Below are 16,008 nucleotides of genomic sequence, written 5' to 3' on the forward strand. Positions count from 1 at the left end.
GAGGCACTATTCTCCCATTCGAGGCATCTTCCAGCAACCATATATCATCCCAGACCGAAATCTTACTACCATCCCCCACCCTCCATTTCAAACTTTCCATCAGCAACGCTTTAGCCCCCTAAATACTACACCAACTTAAGATCGGGTTAAAACCGCATCTTGCATCATTGAACTTGAATTATTAAAGTATTTCACCTTAAGAACCCGATGAAGCAAGGTGTCGCCTTCATGCAAAAGTCTCCAACATTGGTTAGCCAGTAATGCTTGGTTGAAGACTTTCATGTTTCGAAAGCCCATTCCACCTTTTAACTTTGGAACGCAGAGAGAATCCCAACTTTTCTAATGCATCTTATTCTCCCCACCAATTCCCCACCAAGATCGAGCTAAAATAGAATGAATCTCATCAAGAAGCCCGTTGGGAATTTTCAAAACACTCATATCATAAGATAAGTCAAGATAGCTTGTGCAACCATCTTGGTCAAAACTTCTTTCTCCGTTTTAGAAAGGAGTTTTTCCTTCCAACCTTGAAGCTTATTCCAAATTCTTTCATTGAGACCCTCAAAAGTAGCTTTCTTAGACTTACCGATGATTGTTGGAATCCCGAGATATTTTTCATTCTTGTCCACCTCCCTAATCCCAAGAGTGTCACAATGGACCACCCTTCTCTCAACCGAAACTATCTTGCTAAAAGTTGCCTCACCCTTGTTGAAATTAATTTTTTTCCCCGAAGCACACTCATAAATACCATACGCAGTTTTCACACATTCTTAGGCGGTGGTTTTGACAAGCAAAATGCTACTGTTCGCAAAGAAGAGATGGGAAATACGAGGGGCACCATTACAAACTCTAGCACCATGGATGTTTTTCGATCTCCCTAACCGCCTTTGATATAAGCCTTGAGAAAGTCTCAGCCACCAAAGGAAAAAGATATGAAGATATTGGGTCCCCTTACCGCAAGCCACATTGAGAAATAACATTACCAATAATATCACCATTCACCTACACCAAGAAAGACACACTAGAAATGCAAGACATGATTGTTTGAGTCCAATCATTAAAAAAACCCAAGCTTATGCATAATCTGCTCTAAAAAATTCCATTTGATATGGTCATAAGCTTTCATCATATCGAGCTTTAAGGTTATCGTACCATTCCTCCCCCCTCCTCTTCTCAGTGGCGGACCCAGGAATTTCCGACTGGTGAGTCACAATCGATAATCAAATATGTAAAATAAAATTTCACAATGACATGTAAGGAGACATTTACTTCCTAAACTTGAAAATAAACAACACGATTGGAGACCAAATTAACTACAACGGATGTAGCCTAAATACATATCAGTCTGCAACATGTTTTACAGGATGATCAATAATTTTGAAGCAATGCCTCAAGGCGTAAAAGCAATCCTTTTTTGGCACTTCAATATGATTCAAGCATATGATCAGGAATAAACACGAATAACAATTGATTCACAATACAAGTATACAATATTCCCAGCATGAAATAGACTCAAGAATTACAGAAATTGCCCAAATTAAAACCAAAATTACAGAGACTCACCCATATCCAGGCAAATTAACAATATACCAACTCTTGTTGATTAGAAAATGATTGATAAGCTGAGTCTTCCCTGCATATAAATTAAACAACCTAATCAAACACAAAGTTAACAAAACAAATGAAATCACAAGTATGAATCATATGCAAATAACCCCAACAGCGAATTACCCCTATTCATAATTGGTTGGACGGTTCATATTCAACTAAATCAAGCAATATTCAACTAAATCAAGCAATATTCCCCAGAAACAAAAGCACAATTCCAGATAGCTAAGCGACATCATGAACTCATAAAGCCCGGTAAGAAGTATATACAAAAAAAAGTACATGCCAGAAACAAAAGAGATACCTTCACAGATCTCCTAACCCCAACAGAACAAGCAACTTTGCAACAGCAGACCCACAAGCAATGCAATCAGCAAGCCTGTAACCCGGAAAAAACACAAATTTAAACCGGGGACAAATAAACTCCAAAAACAGTGGAAATAGAAGCTGTTCTCTTAAAATACAATTAGGCAAAGCATACAGCTAATATGTAACAGATCAATTTAGAACAAATAATCAATAAGCTCTTGGAATCTATACGCCATAATCAAAGCAGAGGCAAAACAGCTATCACCCACACAAACAATCTAGATCAAATTACGGGTAAACTGTCTAAATTTATTAATAATAATTTCATAAATTCAAAGTCCTATTTGTCAGGGATTCAAAATTTGTAGTCCAAATTACATCTGCGAGATCATAAAGAAACCAAAATGTAATGAAACCACCTCTCAAAAGAATACCTATGCACAGGCAACTCAGATAGCTCAAATATCCGGTCACAACTTCAGTTTCTAGAGGAAAAATTCCCAAATCGGCTAATTAAAACCAATCTTCAGTTTCTAATCGGCTAATCATATTAAAATAAATCATTTGGGACTTAAAAATTATAATGAAGACAATTAGACAAAACTATAACTAAACACAGTCAAAAGACTCAAAACCAATCTTCAATTTCTACTTTTTTAGACGAAATTGTTTAGTTTAAGCAAACAAAATGATTATACAGATAGCTCATAGCAAGTACTTTATTTGAGCACAAATTCCACATAAATTAAGCTAATTAAACTTCAAAACAATCCTTATTCACACAAAAATCAGCTAATCCTGACTACCCATTAGTAGATAACAAAACCCCTTCAACTTTCCGAGCAAAAACTGGCATAAAACACAAATTTAAACAAAAATGACATAATTAAATCAAATACAGAAAACCTACATAAAAAATCCCCAAATCGTAAATTAAATTAGGCAATTAGCAAATGAAAAACACACATGAAGCCAAACACATTCAAAATTCTAGCTACTTTGCATATCTATATGCACAAATCGAACCTCACCATCGCTGCTCTCCACCACCACCAACAGTTACAAATCGAAACCCTAGAAATCGAAAAAAAATCAAAGATTTGAACTAGTAATTATGCAAAGAAACCTTAAATTTGAAATTTAAAGGGGAAAGTTTAAAGAAGCTCATACCATGAACACCAAAAAAAATCCTAGAAATCAAACCACACAGTCGTTATCTCTCACGACCACCATGACCATTAGTGAATGAGGAGGGAGAATGAAAGGGGAACGCGAAATGTTGTTGCAGCTGCGGCGAGGAGAAGGTGAAAGGGGAACAGGCTGAAGTTAGAATTTTTTATTTTTTTTTTATTTTTTTTTAAAAAAAAAAAAGAAAACTTAGAATTTTTTTTGGGCCCTGGTGGGTCACTTGACCCACCAGGCACAAGCCCAGGTCCGCCACTGCCTCTTCTTTTCATTGCATGAAACACCTCAAAAGCAACAAGAGCATTTTCGATAATTAACCGACCCGGAACAAAAGCACTATAATAAGGTGAGATAATTTGCTTCAACATTGGTTTCATTCGATTAGCAAGAGTTTTAGATATGATCTTATACATCACATTGCATAGGCTTATGGGACGAAACACAGTAATCTTCCGAAAGGGAATCACATTTTGGAATTAATACAATGCAAGTATTACTTATCTCTAGAATGTCAATATCCCCCTTCCACCGGTTCAAGACAAAAGCAGAAAAATCACCACAAATAATATGCCAAAAGAAAAGAGCGTTTATACCATCAACTCGATGTTCATATTCTCTAAAACAAGGTGCTTAACTCCACATAACGCTTCATCAAAACCTGTAGGACCCTCTAATGTGAACCACTTTTTGAAATAGTTAACCACAATCTTTTCAATTCCCTTAGGCTCATCAATCCATTCACCAGCCGCATCCTCCAAACCATCAATAGTGTTGCGCTTTTTACGATGGCTCGCCTTATGGTGAAAGTAAGATGTATTTTGATCCCCATCTCGCAATTTATTTGTTCTAGCCCAAGCATACCAATAAGACTCATCTCTTCAAGCATATGCAATTCATCAAGTTTATTCCCGATCGTCCTACATTGTTCCTCAACATTATAATCCATCACACATTGGTGTACCTTCTTAAACCTTTCTTCATCAGACTTTATTTTCTTTTTTATTGCACCAAAAGTGGTGGCTGCCTGCTTACTCAACTCATTGGCACAAACAACTACTTTGACATGAGCAAGTTCCACTACTAAAAATTAAGCTTTTTGCGACCGCCACAAACGGTCGCTAACATAATTGCGACTGTTAACGATCGTATAGCGGTGGTCGCTATTTGCATGGTCGCAAAAAAACAATATTACGACCGGTTGACTGTCGCAAAATAATTGCGACCGTTTTTTTTTAAGGACTAGTAGTAAGACGGTCGCAAATATAAATAATTGCGACCGGTAGAGCAGCGGTCACAAAAACTGACATTTGCGACGGCTATAGGCGGTCGCTAAAATATTATAAAAAAATAAATAACATAAACAAACTACCAAAACCCTGCATCACATCGTACCCACCACAACCTCCCACCCAAAACCACCTCTACCCACGCACCACCACTGCCAACCTCCCACCCAAAACCACCTCTACCCACGCACCACCACCGTCAATCTTAACCCAAAAAACTAGAATTCAAAACTTAAATCAAAATTAACAGTAAAACCCCATAAAATTACCCACCAAAAACAAACCACAAAATCAAAACGAAAATAAAACTCAAATTAAACAAAAATAAAACTCAAAAACTAACAAAAAAATTAAAACGAAATTAAACCCAAAATAAACATAAATAAAAAAAATATTATCAACATTCGAACATGAAAACTCATAAAATAGATCTAAAAAACCTAAAAAAAAAACCCACAAAATACAGATCTAAAAAAAACCCACAACCCTACAAAATTCTAACAAAGTTAATGAGAACTCAAAACCAAACCCAAAAACAAAGAAATTTGAACAAAATATGTATAAATTTCATGAAAACTCGAACAAAATCAATGAAAACTTAATATCAAACCCAAAATTAACAAATTTGAACCAAAACTCAAACAAAATAGAAAAAAAATCGTACAAAACCAAACTAACATGATACCTCTTCCTCTTTAGATTTACATGGTTAAATTCGACCACAAAAACTTCAGATCTAGAATTTTATTGGTCGAGTTTGACCATGAACACCAAACTTCGTTTGTTGACGAAAGTCTCTAGACCACTATTCGTTTAATGACGAAAATTTAAGAAAAAGAAATAATGAAGAAGTGGAGAACATAAAGAAAGACAAAGGAAATAGAAGGAGAACGAAAAGAGAAGGAGATGGGGGCATGAGAAAAGAAAGAGAAGGAGTTGAAATGAGGAAAGAGAAAGAGATGAGAAAAGAAGTGGAGAAACATGAGAAGAAAGAGAAAGGAAAGAGGAGAAAGGAGTGGCGCTTCAAGAAACTAGGTTAGGGTGCACCCGTTTTATTCTTTTCGCCGTCGCAAAATACTACCGTCATTGAAACGGTCACAGTTTTCAAAATTTGCGACCTTATAAGCTGTCATAAAAGAATTAATTTAATTTTGAATTATTTTTCACATGTATTTAATTTTTAAAAAAAATTAAATATATTTGCGACCGTTTAATACCCAAAAACGATCGCAAATCTGTGCTGTTCTAAAAACAGTCGCAATTTTGCGATCGCATTAAAACCGGTCGCAGATTTCAAATTTTGCGACTGTTTTAGTGATGGTAGTAGAAAAACGGTCGCAATTTGACCGAATTTTAGTAGTGTTCATGCCCATAACCCCTCCATGCATCCTTAATAACCTTCTCACATTCCGACTTTCATAGCCAAAGAGCCTTAAACTTAAGTATGCACTTATTCTTCCTATTCTCACTTTTGGGATTAAAGTATAATAGGCACGTGGTCCAGCCTATTAACGTTGATCGAGAAATGTCTAACCTCGTGCCAAGGAAACAAATTACACCATTTACCACAAGCAATAAATCAATCAAGCCTTTCACGAATCACAATATCTTCCGAAAGACCATGTTGCCAAGTGTAAATGCTTCCTCTATATCCCAAGTCACTAACCAATATACCATCCATAGCCTCATGGAAGTCATCCATACATCTCTCCCTTCTTGGAACCCCACCATCATTTTCACCATCACTAGTAATTTTATTGAAAAAAAATTGGACACATAATATCCCCTTTTATCGATTTCAAAAGGCTCTAAGTTTTATACTGGTATTTATTTTCTTTCTTTGGTCCACTGTACACCCTAACAACCCTCTATGACACCACATTATGCCTACTTAAGCAAGTGCTTGTAAAAATAATAATTATAAAAAAATCAGGTTGGTACTCGCTAGACCACCGCTATTACGATTACGTGAATAGATGAATCTACTTCTCATATTGGTCGGAGGTTGTTGACAAAAACGATTTGTCTAAGTCACTTCGGTTCTTTTTGACCAAGCTGCTTTTCTTTTTGTCCAAGTTGTTTCTTTTTTTGTCTAATTTCGTGAATATCTCTATTTAGTCCAAGATCTGCATTTATGAATTGAAAGGCCCAAATGATCAACTCTACAATCCGTTTGTAGAATCAATAGGTCTTCAAACTATTCATTTGAAAAAAAAAATGAAGCCTTTTTATTGGATGATCATGATACTTTTCGAAAATCAAAATTCTTGATCAATGGAAGAATAATAACATCATTTTTCTACAAAGTCTTTTTTTTTTAATATCATTGTTACCATAATTTTTTGAAAAAAAAAAAACACTTCTTAATCCCAACTATTGCCGATTTACTTCTAATAATCTCAACTAAGGTTTATTTTTATAATTATTTAACTATGCCCTGAGTTTGCCTCTAATAGTCCCTTTCGGTCAACACCAAGTCAATGACTTGCTATAACAGGTAACCGATACACATTTTAGCACATGAATGATCTAAATTAAAAAAGTAAAGAAAAAAAGAATAAATCACAGCCACCACCCCCTCCTCTTACGCCACCGCAAACACTAGGGCCAACCCCTAGCTCGTCGGGGAATGGATGGTCGTCTCCCTTAACCCTAGAAGTGGTCGGCCGACCCTTCCTAACCACAAAAACCACTTTAGCCAGCCCATTCCCCCCCCTAAAACCATCGAATTCAACCGTTGAAAACTCCCACTCCCAAATCACCGAATTTGATCGTCGAAGACTATCTTCCCACCATCGAAAACGACCCTCCTCTCTTCCCTAATCCAATTCAGCCTCCAGGGCGATTTCAAGGGTGTAGGAAGGGATGAGGAGCGGCATTGATCGATTTTTTTTTCGGCGAAGGGGGAGCGATGGGAGGAGAGTGGTTTAGGGGTCGGTGTTGATCGAGGTGGATCGACTGTGTGTTTTTTGGGGGTTGAGGTGGATTGGATGTGTGCTTTTTGGGGGTTGGGAGGGTCGACCGGCCATTTTCGGGGGATTAGGGAGGTGGCGGCCGGTAGCTGGTGGTTTTGGGGGTTGGCGTAGGGTTTCATAGTGGGTGAAGAGAGGAAGAGGTAGCTGGGTTGGTTTTTGTTTTTTTTTTTTTAATTATTTTTTCTTTCGTTTTTTAAATTGTAAATCGCAACATGGATAGATCATTGTAAATTGCAAATTGCAGCCCAAAAGTTGTTATTTACTGTAAATTGCAGTCTAATTCAAATTTTTCATCGATTTGCGTGTCAAAAATGTCGTTCAAAGTTCTAGGGGTCATTTTAGGTTTTAAGGGACTGAAATGAGCTCAGAATTGGCAAAATAATAACGTAAGTGTCTCATTTTGCGTAACAAAAATGTATCGATTTGTGGGCAACTATTTTATCCTTGTAAAAAAAGGCAATTATGTTAATTTTTTGCCAATTTCAAGCTCAATTTGAGCTCTTAAGGTCTAAAATGGCTGCTAAAACCTTAATCAAACATTTTTCGACACGCAAATTGATGAAAAAATTGAGTTGAGTTGTAATTTACAATTTTTAATAATTTTTGGGCTGCAATTTGTAATTTTTTTTAAATGAGTGCAATTTGCAAAATTTCCCTGAGATTATGAGTTCAGATTATCTCCTCTCATTATTTTATAGATCGTACATTTATTTATGTACCACTTTATTAACTCACTTTTACTATTTAAAAAGTTAAAATAATGGTTTATCTTAGAGATGAACTTAAAATTTCCCTTTCTTATGTTACAATTAGTTTTGCGCCCGTGCGATGCCCGGGTTGTTTGTTGAATTTTAAGATAAACCCTTCTATCTAAAATATGTGTGAAGTAGTTTGTTTGAATTTTCTACTCATAGATAAAAAATTACTTGACAGACATACTTGTAAATAAAAAAATAGTAATACCACTCATAAAGATATGTGGGTGGTTTTAAGAAAGAGTTTAGGTTGGTAGTTGTTGAAAGTGGCACAAGTATCATGGTAAGAGCAATTAGAAGAAATCAATTTGGACTTGTACCTATTTTCATATTGTTGGATGAAATTTCTAAAATAAGTTGTGATTTAAATGTCTTTAATTTTAGCTAGAAGAGAGATCAATATGAATTTAGTCTTCAAATTTTGGCGGATCTTAATTTAATTTTTCAAATTCAATCTTCAAAATAAATGGATTTATTTTGAAGTAACGAATATTATGATAATAGAATTATAAATTTATAAGACAATTATGGAACCACTTGTCTTATGTGTGTCATTGATCCTTATAACACTAATCGAGTAATCCCTATAACATTGACGAAATAACCGACCAAGTAATCCCTATAACACTAAATAATCCTTGTAACATTGACCGAGTAACCCCTATAACACTGACGAAATAACCCCTATAATGCTAACCAAGTAAACCAATAACATTGACCGATTAAGATTATTCCCTCCGTGTTTTTTGTAGTGTTACAATTTGACCGATACATAGTTTTAGACAATTTAATTGACTTAAATAGAATAAGAGATAAGTGGGGAAGTTGGAACATTAAAAAATTGTAAAAGAAAGATGGTGGGGTTAATAGTTTATTGAAAAGTAATGAATATGAGGGGAGAGAAATAATATAAAAAGTAGTAGTGGGTTTGGGTGGGGACCATGAGAGGAGAGAGATATAATATTTTAATGTAGCTTTTTGCCAAAAAAAAGAAAGTGTAATACTTTTTAAAACACGACCAGATTTGGTAAGTGTCACACTTAAAAAAACACGGACGGAGTATTACTTTTTTAATAAAATTATAAGCACTTAGTAATTTAAAGAAAGCAAATATTGAAGATTTAGTGGAATGTTAATACTTAAGAGAACGGTTATATGTACTAATAGATCTCTTTGACTTTGTTTACCTTTTAATTTGTATAAAAATTGAGCTCTTTCCCACAATAATGTTGGGAAAACTCCAATTCCCTAAATACAGTCCCTTTTTTTGTTATTCCCACATTACCGTCCACGCAAGCAAGTTCAAGCAGACCGATTTTTTTTTTTACCGGTTCAGTGACAAACCGCTACTTGAAGTAGCGGTTTTTAATAAAGAAAACCGCCACTTGAAGTAGCGGTTTTTAATTAAGTAAACCGCCACTTGAACTAGCGGTTTTTAATAAAGTAAACCGCTACTTGAAGTAGCGGTTTTGGAAGTAAAACCGCTACTTCAAGTGGCGGTTTTCTTTATTAAAAACCGCCACTTCAAGTGGCGGTTTCTACTGAATACATTTTAAAAATGAAGTCTGTAATTGCATAATACACTATAATAAATTATCAACAAGCATTGTTTGATCTAAAATCCAATCATAATTCAAGTAACTTTACAAGCAAAGTCCATTAACCAAATTCCAATCAATCAACATTTGCAAAATATGTATAATAATGTTAGCAAAACAATCTCAATATTTACACCTAACTTGTACGTTGCTTCTTCCCAAGAGGTGATGATGAAGATGGCAAAGTAGACCCGTCCTCTGGAATGTCATGTAGAGAAACTCCACCCCGAGAGTAAGTATTACCTCGGCGTCGAACTCTGTCATAATGGCGATGCACTAGTGGAGGAGATGTGACAATAGTATGTTGTGGTGTAGAATGAAGTGGTTGATGTAGGTGTTATAAGGGGTGGCGGAGGGGAAGGGGGATGAATAGAAGGAGGAGGAGTACGTGAGGGAGGACGCATAAGAGGAGAAGGAGTACGAAGTGTAGGTCTCACAGTAGGAACTGGAGTACGTAAGGGAGGCCGCACAATAGGAGGGGTGCACGAAAGGCACGTGAAGTTTGACCACTTGATGAGGTGGTGGTCTGATCGGTTGAGTGTGCATAGAAGAAGATGACACTTGAGGTTGCTCAATAAGGCGTGAATGTCCAACCCTAGATAAGCTCTGGCCATAAAATGTAGTAAGACTTTGTATGGTCTCTATGGCAAAAGGTAAAGCCTTGTCTGCTGGCAAATCAGAAATGGTCTTTGTAGCTCTACATAGCCTCGCGTGCATTTCAGCAACAGCATGAGCCTACATTAAACATCCAATGTCAGTACAATGAATTAAACAACTAAACAATTACATTGGAATAAAAATGAAATGAAGTTCATACGAGTAAGAGGTCGGAGGTGGATGGCTGGTAATGATTCGGTGGACGAGACTGTGAAGGCGGAGTAATAATAAGCCTGGTGATACGACGATACCAAGCTAGGTACTCTGTCATAACTGGTGACGAAGATTAGGTAAACGGATTACCCTGAACAACCAATGCCTCTCGTCGGCTCCATTCCTGCACATGTGTGGAATGTCGAGACTCCCAGTTACTCTGTCCCCTCCGATCCTTCTTGTGTAGAGTATCACCTGTGTCAACTCCCTATGGGATAAATTTCTCTAACTTGAACTGACACATGACTCTGTCTGGTACATGTAACTCAACGACATCAAAGCAAATTAATGGGGATCGTGTACGCCAAATATGAGTGTCAGAGCGACAAATATCTGGTAGTCGCTCCATCACAGCCTCGGTGCATGGCTGCCAAACCATCTGTTTCACAACACATGATTGTTATTAGTAATAAATTGGCATATCTATAATACGTGAATTTTAACAAATAAGGAGATATTGAACAACTTATTGTACCTGGTCCTCACGCTGATGGTCAAAAGCATCTCGATAATATGAAATTCTAGATGATGTATGTGCACACGAAAGGTGTACATGAAGCCAACTTTAAATTACATAATTAAATTACTTATTTATTAAATTCCATCTTTTAAGAAAAAGTCAAACAATACACTACCTGCACGCAAGGGAGTCAACACCTCGCACATGTTGTGTCCCTAAAATGTCTCCCTCCTCCTGAAGGTCCTCATGAGGTGGGTCACGAGCCCCCCGTACGTAGGGTCGACCAATGCAAATGTGCTCCCATGACCACAACTGCACGAGGATGAGTGCACCTCCAATCTGACATGCTCCTCTATGACATGCTCGACACAACTGACGATACAAAAAAGCAAGAGTTGCACTCCCCCAACTGTAGGTCGAAGTTGTCTCCCAATCTCTGAGTAATGGGAGATAGTAGAGTGACACAGCGTCGCCACTCTTATCGGAGAAGAGGATGGAACCCATGAGAGCTAAAATGTAAGCTCGACTATATTGCTGAATCACCATGTCATCCGCTCCTTGTGGTACCACCGAGAAATGTCGTCTCAGTCACATTAACTTCAAAGTAGATCCTTCTAAATAAGGCTTCCCCTTCTCATCAAGACCGGGTCGAACTCCAAGTAACTCCTCAAAGATATCATGCCAACTCTCACGTGGAGGTGGACCAGTGACCGGTGGACCATGGACTCTCAAGCCTAGCAAAACTGCAACATCCTGTAAAGTAATAGTGGCCTCTCCTACCACAAGATGAAAAGTATGTGTCTCATGTCTACATCTCTCAACCAACGCCGTAATTAGAGAACGGTCCAATAAAATCCCACCACCAGCTAGCCTGTGCACACCATAGAATCCAACACGCTTCACATAATCTAATACCTCACCATCTACCTTCCAATCACGTGCTAAGCCGAATACATGCTCTCTAACCGACAAAACTTTATCTTCTATGCTACTCCAAACATCGTGACTCCTATGGGAAGTTTGCAACCTTAACACTGATGGATCAATTGGTCCTTGTCGAATCACCAGCTCCATGAGAACTGCAAATAAATACAACATTTAATTATGTTAGCATGTGTGAGGAAAAAAAAAATAATATGACATGAATAAATAATAAAATCATAAAAGTAATAAGCATGTATAACACAATTCAACAATAACTAGGCAACATTACCCAGATGATCCAACACTACTAGTAATTGTGGGACATGTCTTTTTGTTATGTCCTTGTCTTCGACAAATACTACATGCCTTCTTGACAATATAGGGACGCTCATCCATTTCATTACGAATTCTAGTTGAACGTCGACCTAGGCCTCTTTTTAGATCCGGATTAGCTAAAACTATTGGTCCATTATATGGGGTCCAATGACAAGGATCAGGAACAGGAAAGAAACATTTCAAGTATGAAAGTCTTTATTTGGTCGTCTTGAAAGAAGAGTTAACAAACTCAAAATGTGAAAGGCTTCGTTGTCGACAAGCTGCTAGTACATGAGAGCATGGCAACTTGTATATTTTCAACTTTTCACAAGTACAAGTTTTCCGAAACAAATTCACAATATGAGTTTTCCCTCCTTTACCCGCCTTTCTACTCCCACGACCAGTAGTAACTTGATACAACCCTACGTCAAAATCATAACCTTCAACCCGATGATGCATAACTTTCTCCATGTTGGCCTCTATTGTCTTTGTTGCCTTCTAAGAAAACTCATGGCCTTCATCAAGCCTCTTTTTACCCCTACTACGTCTAGTTGCGAAGTAGGAGTTAACTCGATGGAAGGTCATTTGTACTAAGGCGGTTATCGGTAGACATCGAGCCCCTTTTAAGACCCCGTTAAAACTTCTGACATGTTAGTAGTTTTCACGCCAAATCTAAAACTACCATCATGGTGGATGGACCACTTATGGTATGGAATCTCCATCAAGTAACGACAAGCCTCAACATTCAAGCACCGATTCTACCCATAAAGTAATCAAACTTATGTTTCTGTCTTGCATCGGCCGCTTTCCCAAAAAGGTTCTTCACAACAACACTTTTAAATTTGTTGTTCACATTGGAAGCTAAGTGTCGGGTGCAATATTTGTGGTACGCATAAGGCTGCTCCTAACCGCTACCAACCTCTTCCATTGCTGCTAAGATCCCAGCATGCCAATCAGATATGACACAAAGCCCTTCCCTATCAGTACCCTAGCTCTAATACAAGCCATGAACCAAGACCAACTATCATTGTTTTCTCCTTCGACAACAGAAAAATGCAACGGGGAATAGTTGAAAATTGGCATTAGTTCCCATAGAAATTAGTAGAGATCCTTTAAATTTTCCATATAAACGAGTCCCATCGATGTTGATGAGGGGCCTACAATGACGAAATCCTTCAATCGATGGCCTGAGCGCCCAAAAAACTCGTTGGAAAAAATACATCGATTGATTTGTAGTCGGTATTAGCTTCCACTCTACCACGGTCCCAGGCTTTGATTCCCTCAATGCTTGCATGAACTTAGGCAACTCTTGATATGAACTCTCCCAATCCCCATAAATGACTTTTATTGCCTTTTCCTTTGCAAGCCATGCTATCTTGTATGTTATCGAAAACTAAAACTTCTCTTTCAAAAGTTGCACTATTGTCTTGATTTTCAATGAAGGGTCAACACGAATGACATCTAAAAGAGAATTGCAAACAAAGTCAAAAGTGAGTAGTTTATGATCCACCGAGTAAATGTCACCAACACAATTACTTGCATGAGGGTTGTTGTATCGAACAATTTTGAAAGTGGGAAGTGTTGGATCTTTTACTCCTCGAAGCCTCCACGAGCAACTACATTGTGCTTTCATCTTACACTCAACAACATATTTCTCTGGCTCTGACTCAACAACTCGAATTGTTTGATTTCTAGCTATTGAGTACGACTTCACATCATCCTTCAATTGTTGCAATGAGTCAAACTGTTGTTCAACCTCAAATTCTCCCTCGGTATTGTATGTCTCATTTCTCACCCAAATCATCAAAGAGTTATTCAAAAGTGTATCAACTTGTGACACTTCATTGAAATCTTGCATGGGAGCACTTTCTTTGATCGCTTTATCACGAGATTCTATTATATCTTCATCATCATCTTCGTCACTATCATTCATCTCAACGTCCCCAAAAACATCAACATTGTTTGGGTCAAGAGAATCAAGAATGCATTGTTGTTGTGTGCTTGTTGAGGCTCCAACGGTTGGTGATGATGTTGGAGACCTAATCTCCGAAAGATGTTCAGTGACATATTGATCGTCAACAAGCATTCTTGTGAATGACCCCATCCCCCCACTTTGATAAGTAAGGGGAATAAGTTGCTCCATGCTACAAGAGGAATCCATTTCAAGAAAGGAACCAATATCAGTTTGCACAACTGATTGCTTTGGAACTTGTTCAATGTACAATTGCATTGCAACAGAAGATGTCTGAGTCATAGCAATCCACATAGCTTTAATAGCATTATCGTCATTCAAAGGAATTGCGACATATGCCCCACTCATAGGATACCTCATAACCACCTTCAACTCCACAAATCTAGGATCAATACTCAACTCCTCATATACCTTGGTCAAAACTTGTGAATATGTCATCTCCGGATTAACAAAAATAAAATTTTGATTTCCTCCCCTATAAGCTACATCACCTTCTTTCTGAATAATTTCCCCACCCTAATAGCAATAAAGAGGATAGTTTTTTGGTACCTCCATATTTTGTTCTAGATAACAACGGAATTATTCAAAGGCATTAGTTTTGCAATGTAATATTTGATAACAACATAATTAGTACAATTATTCTAAATAGAAATAATAAACACTTTAAGGAATTATATCTACTAGAGCATTATGTATCCCTTTCATGAATTAGTTCATAAAACATTGCTTTAAGCCTTTAACCTTCTTTGCTCCATGTCTATTTTGTTCTGACATAAACTCCATCCAGACTATAAGCTTAGCATACACTTTAGAATTAACAAGCCACAAAACTAACTCTGCTCAAATCAACAACTATTTTTTTTTTAGAGAAAAGGAGACTTATATTAATACTAAATCATCCACCACAAGTTTGATAGTGCTGCTATAGCAGCTACAACAAAACCAAATAACTAGTTCACCAAGGAAAAACACATAGTCCAAATCAACAACTACAAGTTACAGATTTGTTTTCTTTTTCCATAAAGTGACTCAAATCAAGAATAGAATATGATACAATTAAAAGTCAATGGTCCCAACAAATTAAAAGAATATGATATTATATAGGTACAAAAGTATGTATTTAAGTAGTATGCATATGGTCCCATGTTGTAATTGATAGAGGTTGCTAGTATACATACTCTAACAATGATTAATTTTAAATTAACAACACTAATCTACAAATAAGAACACCCAACCCAAGACTAATTCAAACTATTATTCCCCATTATTCAGAATACCCATTGCGTTTTTCTAACATCAACAATACTTCAATTGAAAAAGAAAACAATAGCAGCAAAAAAGTTCAATAATTTCTAACTTCAACACTAAAACTACCCAAAGTAATCACAAATTGTCAAACAGTATGAATATAGCATAGATTAACAATAAAACAACAAATAAATTTGATAATTGAATTAAAATAAAATTAGGGCATTCAAAGTAATTCAACTGCTTAAATACATACCAAAATTCAAAAACAATTGAGCGTCGTACACTTGAAGACAATTCTCTGAAACTCGGCGTCGGCGATTTGTGGTGGTGGGTACGGAGACAGCGGTGAGCGGCTGGGGGTCCCTCGCAACTTCGCAGATGGTTGTTCAAACTTTTTTTTTTTTAATTTTTCGTGACTTGTTTACTAGAGGAAGTAAAAAGTAATTTTGTTTAACAAAACTTACTTTATACAAAACCGCTACTTCAAGTAGCGGTTTATTGAT

The 16,008-nt window shown here is 36.9% G+C and overlaps 1 protein-coding gene across 1 annotated transcript; it reads right to left on the minus strand.

Annotated features, from left to right (window-relative positions):
* Positions 1–11,631: 11,631 nt before the first annotated feature.
* Positions 11,632–12,753, minus strand: LOC110722191 (serine/threonine-protein phosphatase 7 long form homolog). The gene is made up of 2 exons (XM_021901458.1): positions 12,663–12,753; positions 11,632–12,122 (listed from the first exon to the last, which is right to left on the minus strand). The coding sequence occupies exons 1-2, from the start codon at positions 12,751–12,753 to the stop codon at positions 11,632–11,634; spliced, it is 582 nt and encodes a 193-aa protein (XP_021757150.1).
* Positions 12,754–16,008: the final 3,255 nt, after the last annotated feature.

Source organism: Chenopodium quinoa, unplaced genomic scaffold (genome assembly GCF_001683475.1).
Source record: "Chenopodium quinoa cultivar QQ74 unplaced genomic scaffold, ASM168347v1, whole genome shotgun sequence".
NCBI lineage: Eukaryota > Viridiplantae > Streptophyta > Magnoliopsida > Caryophyllales > Amaranthaceae > Chenopodium > Chenopodium quinoa.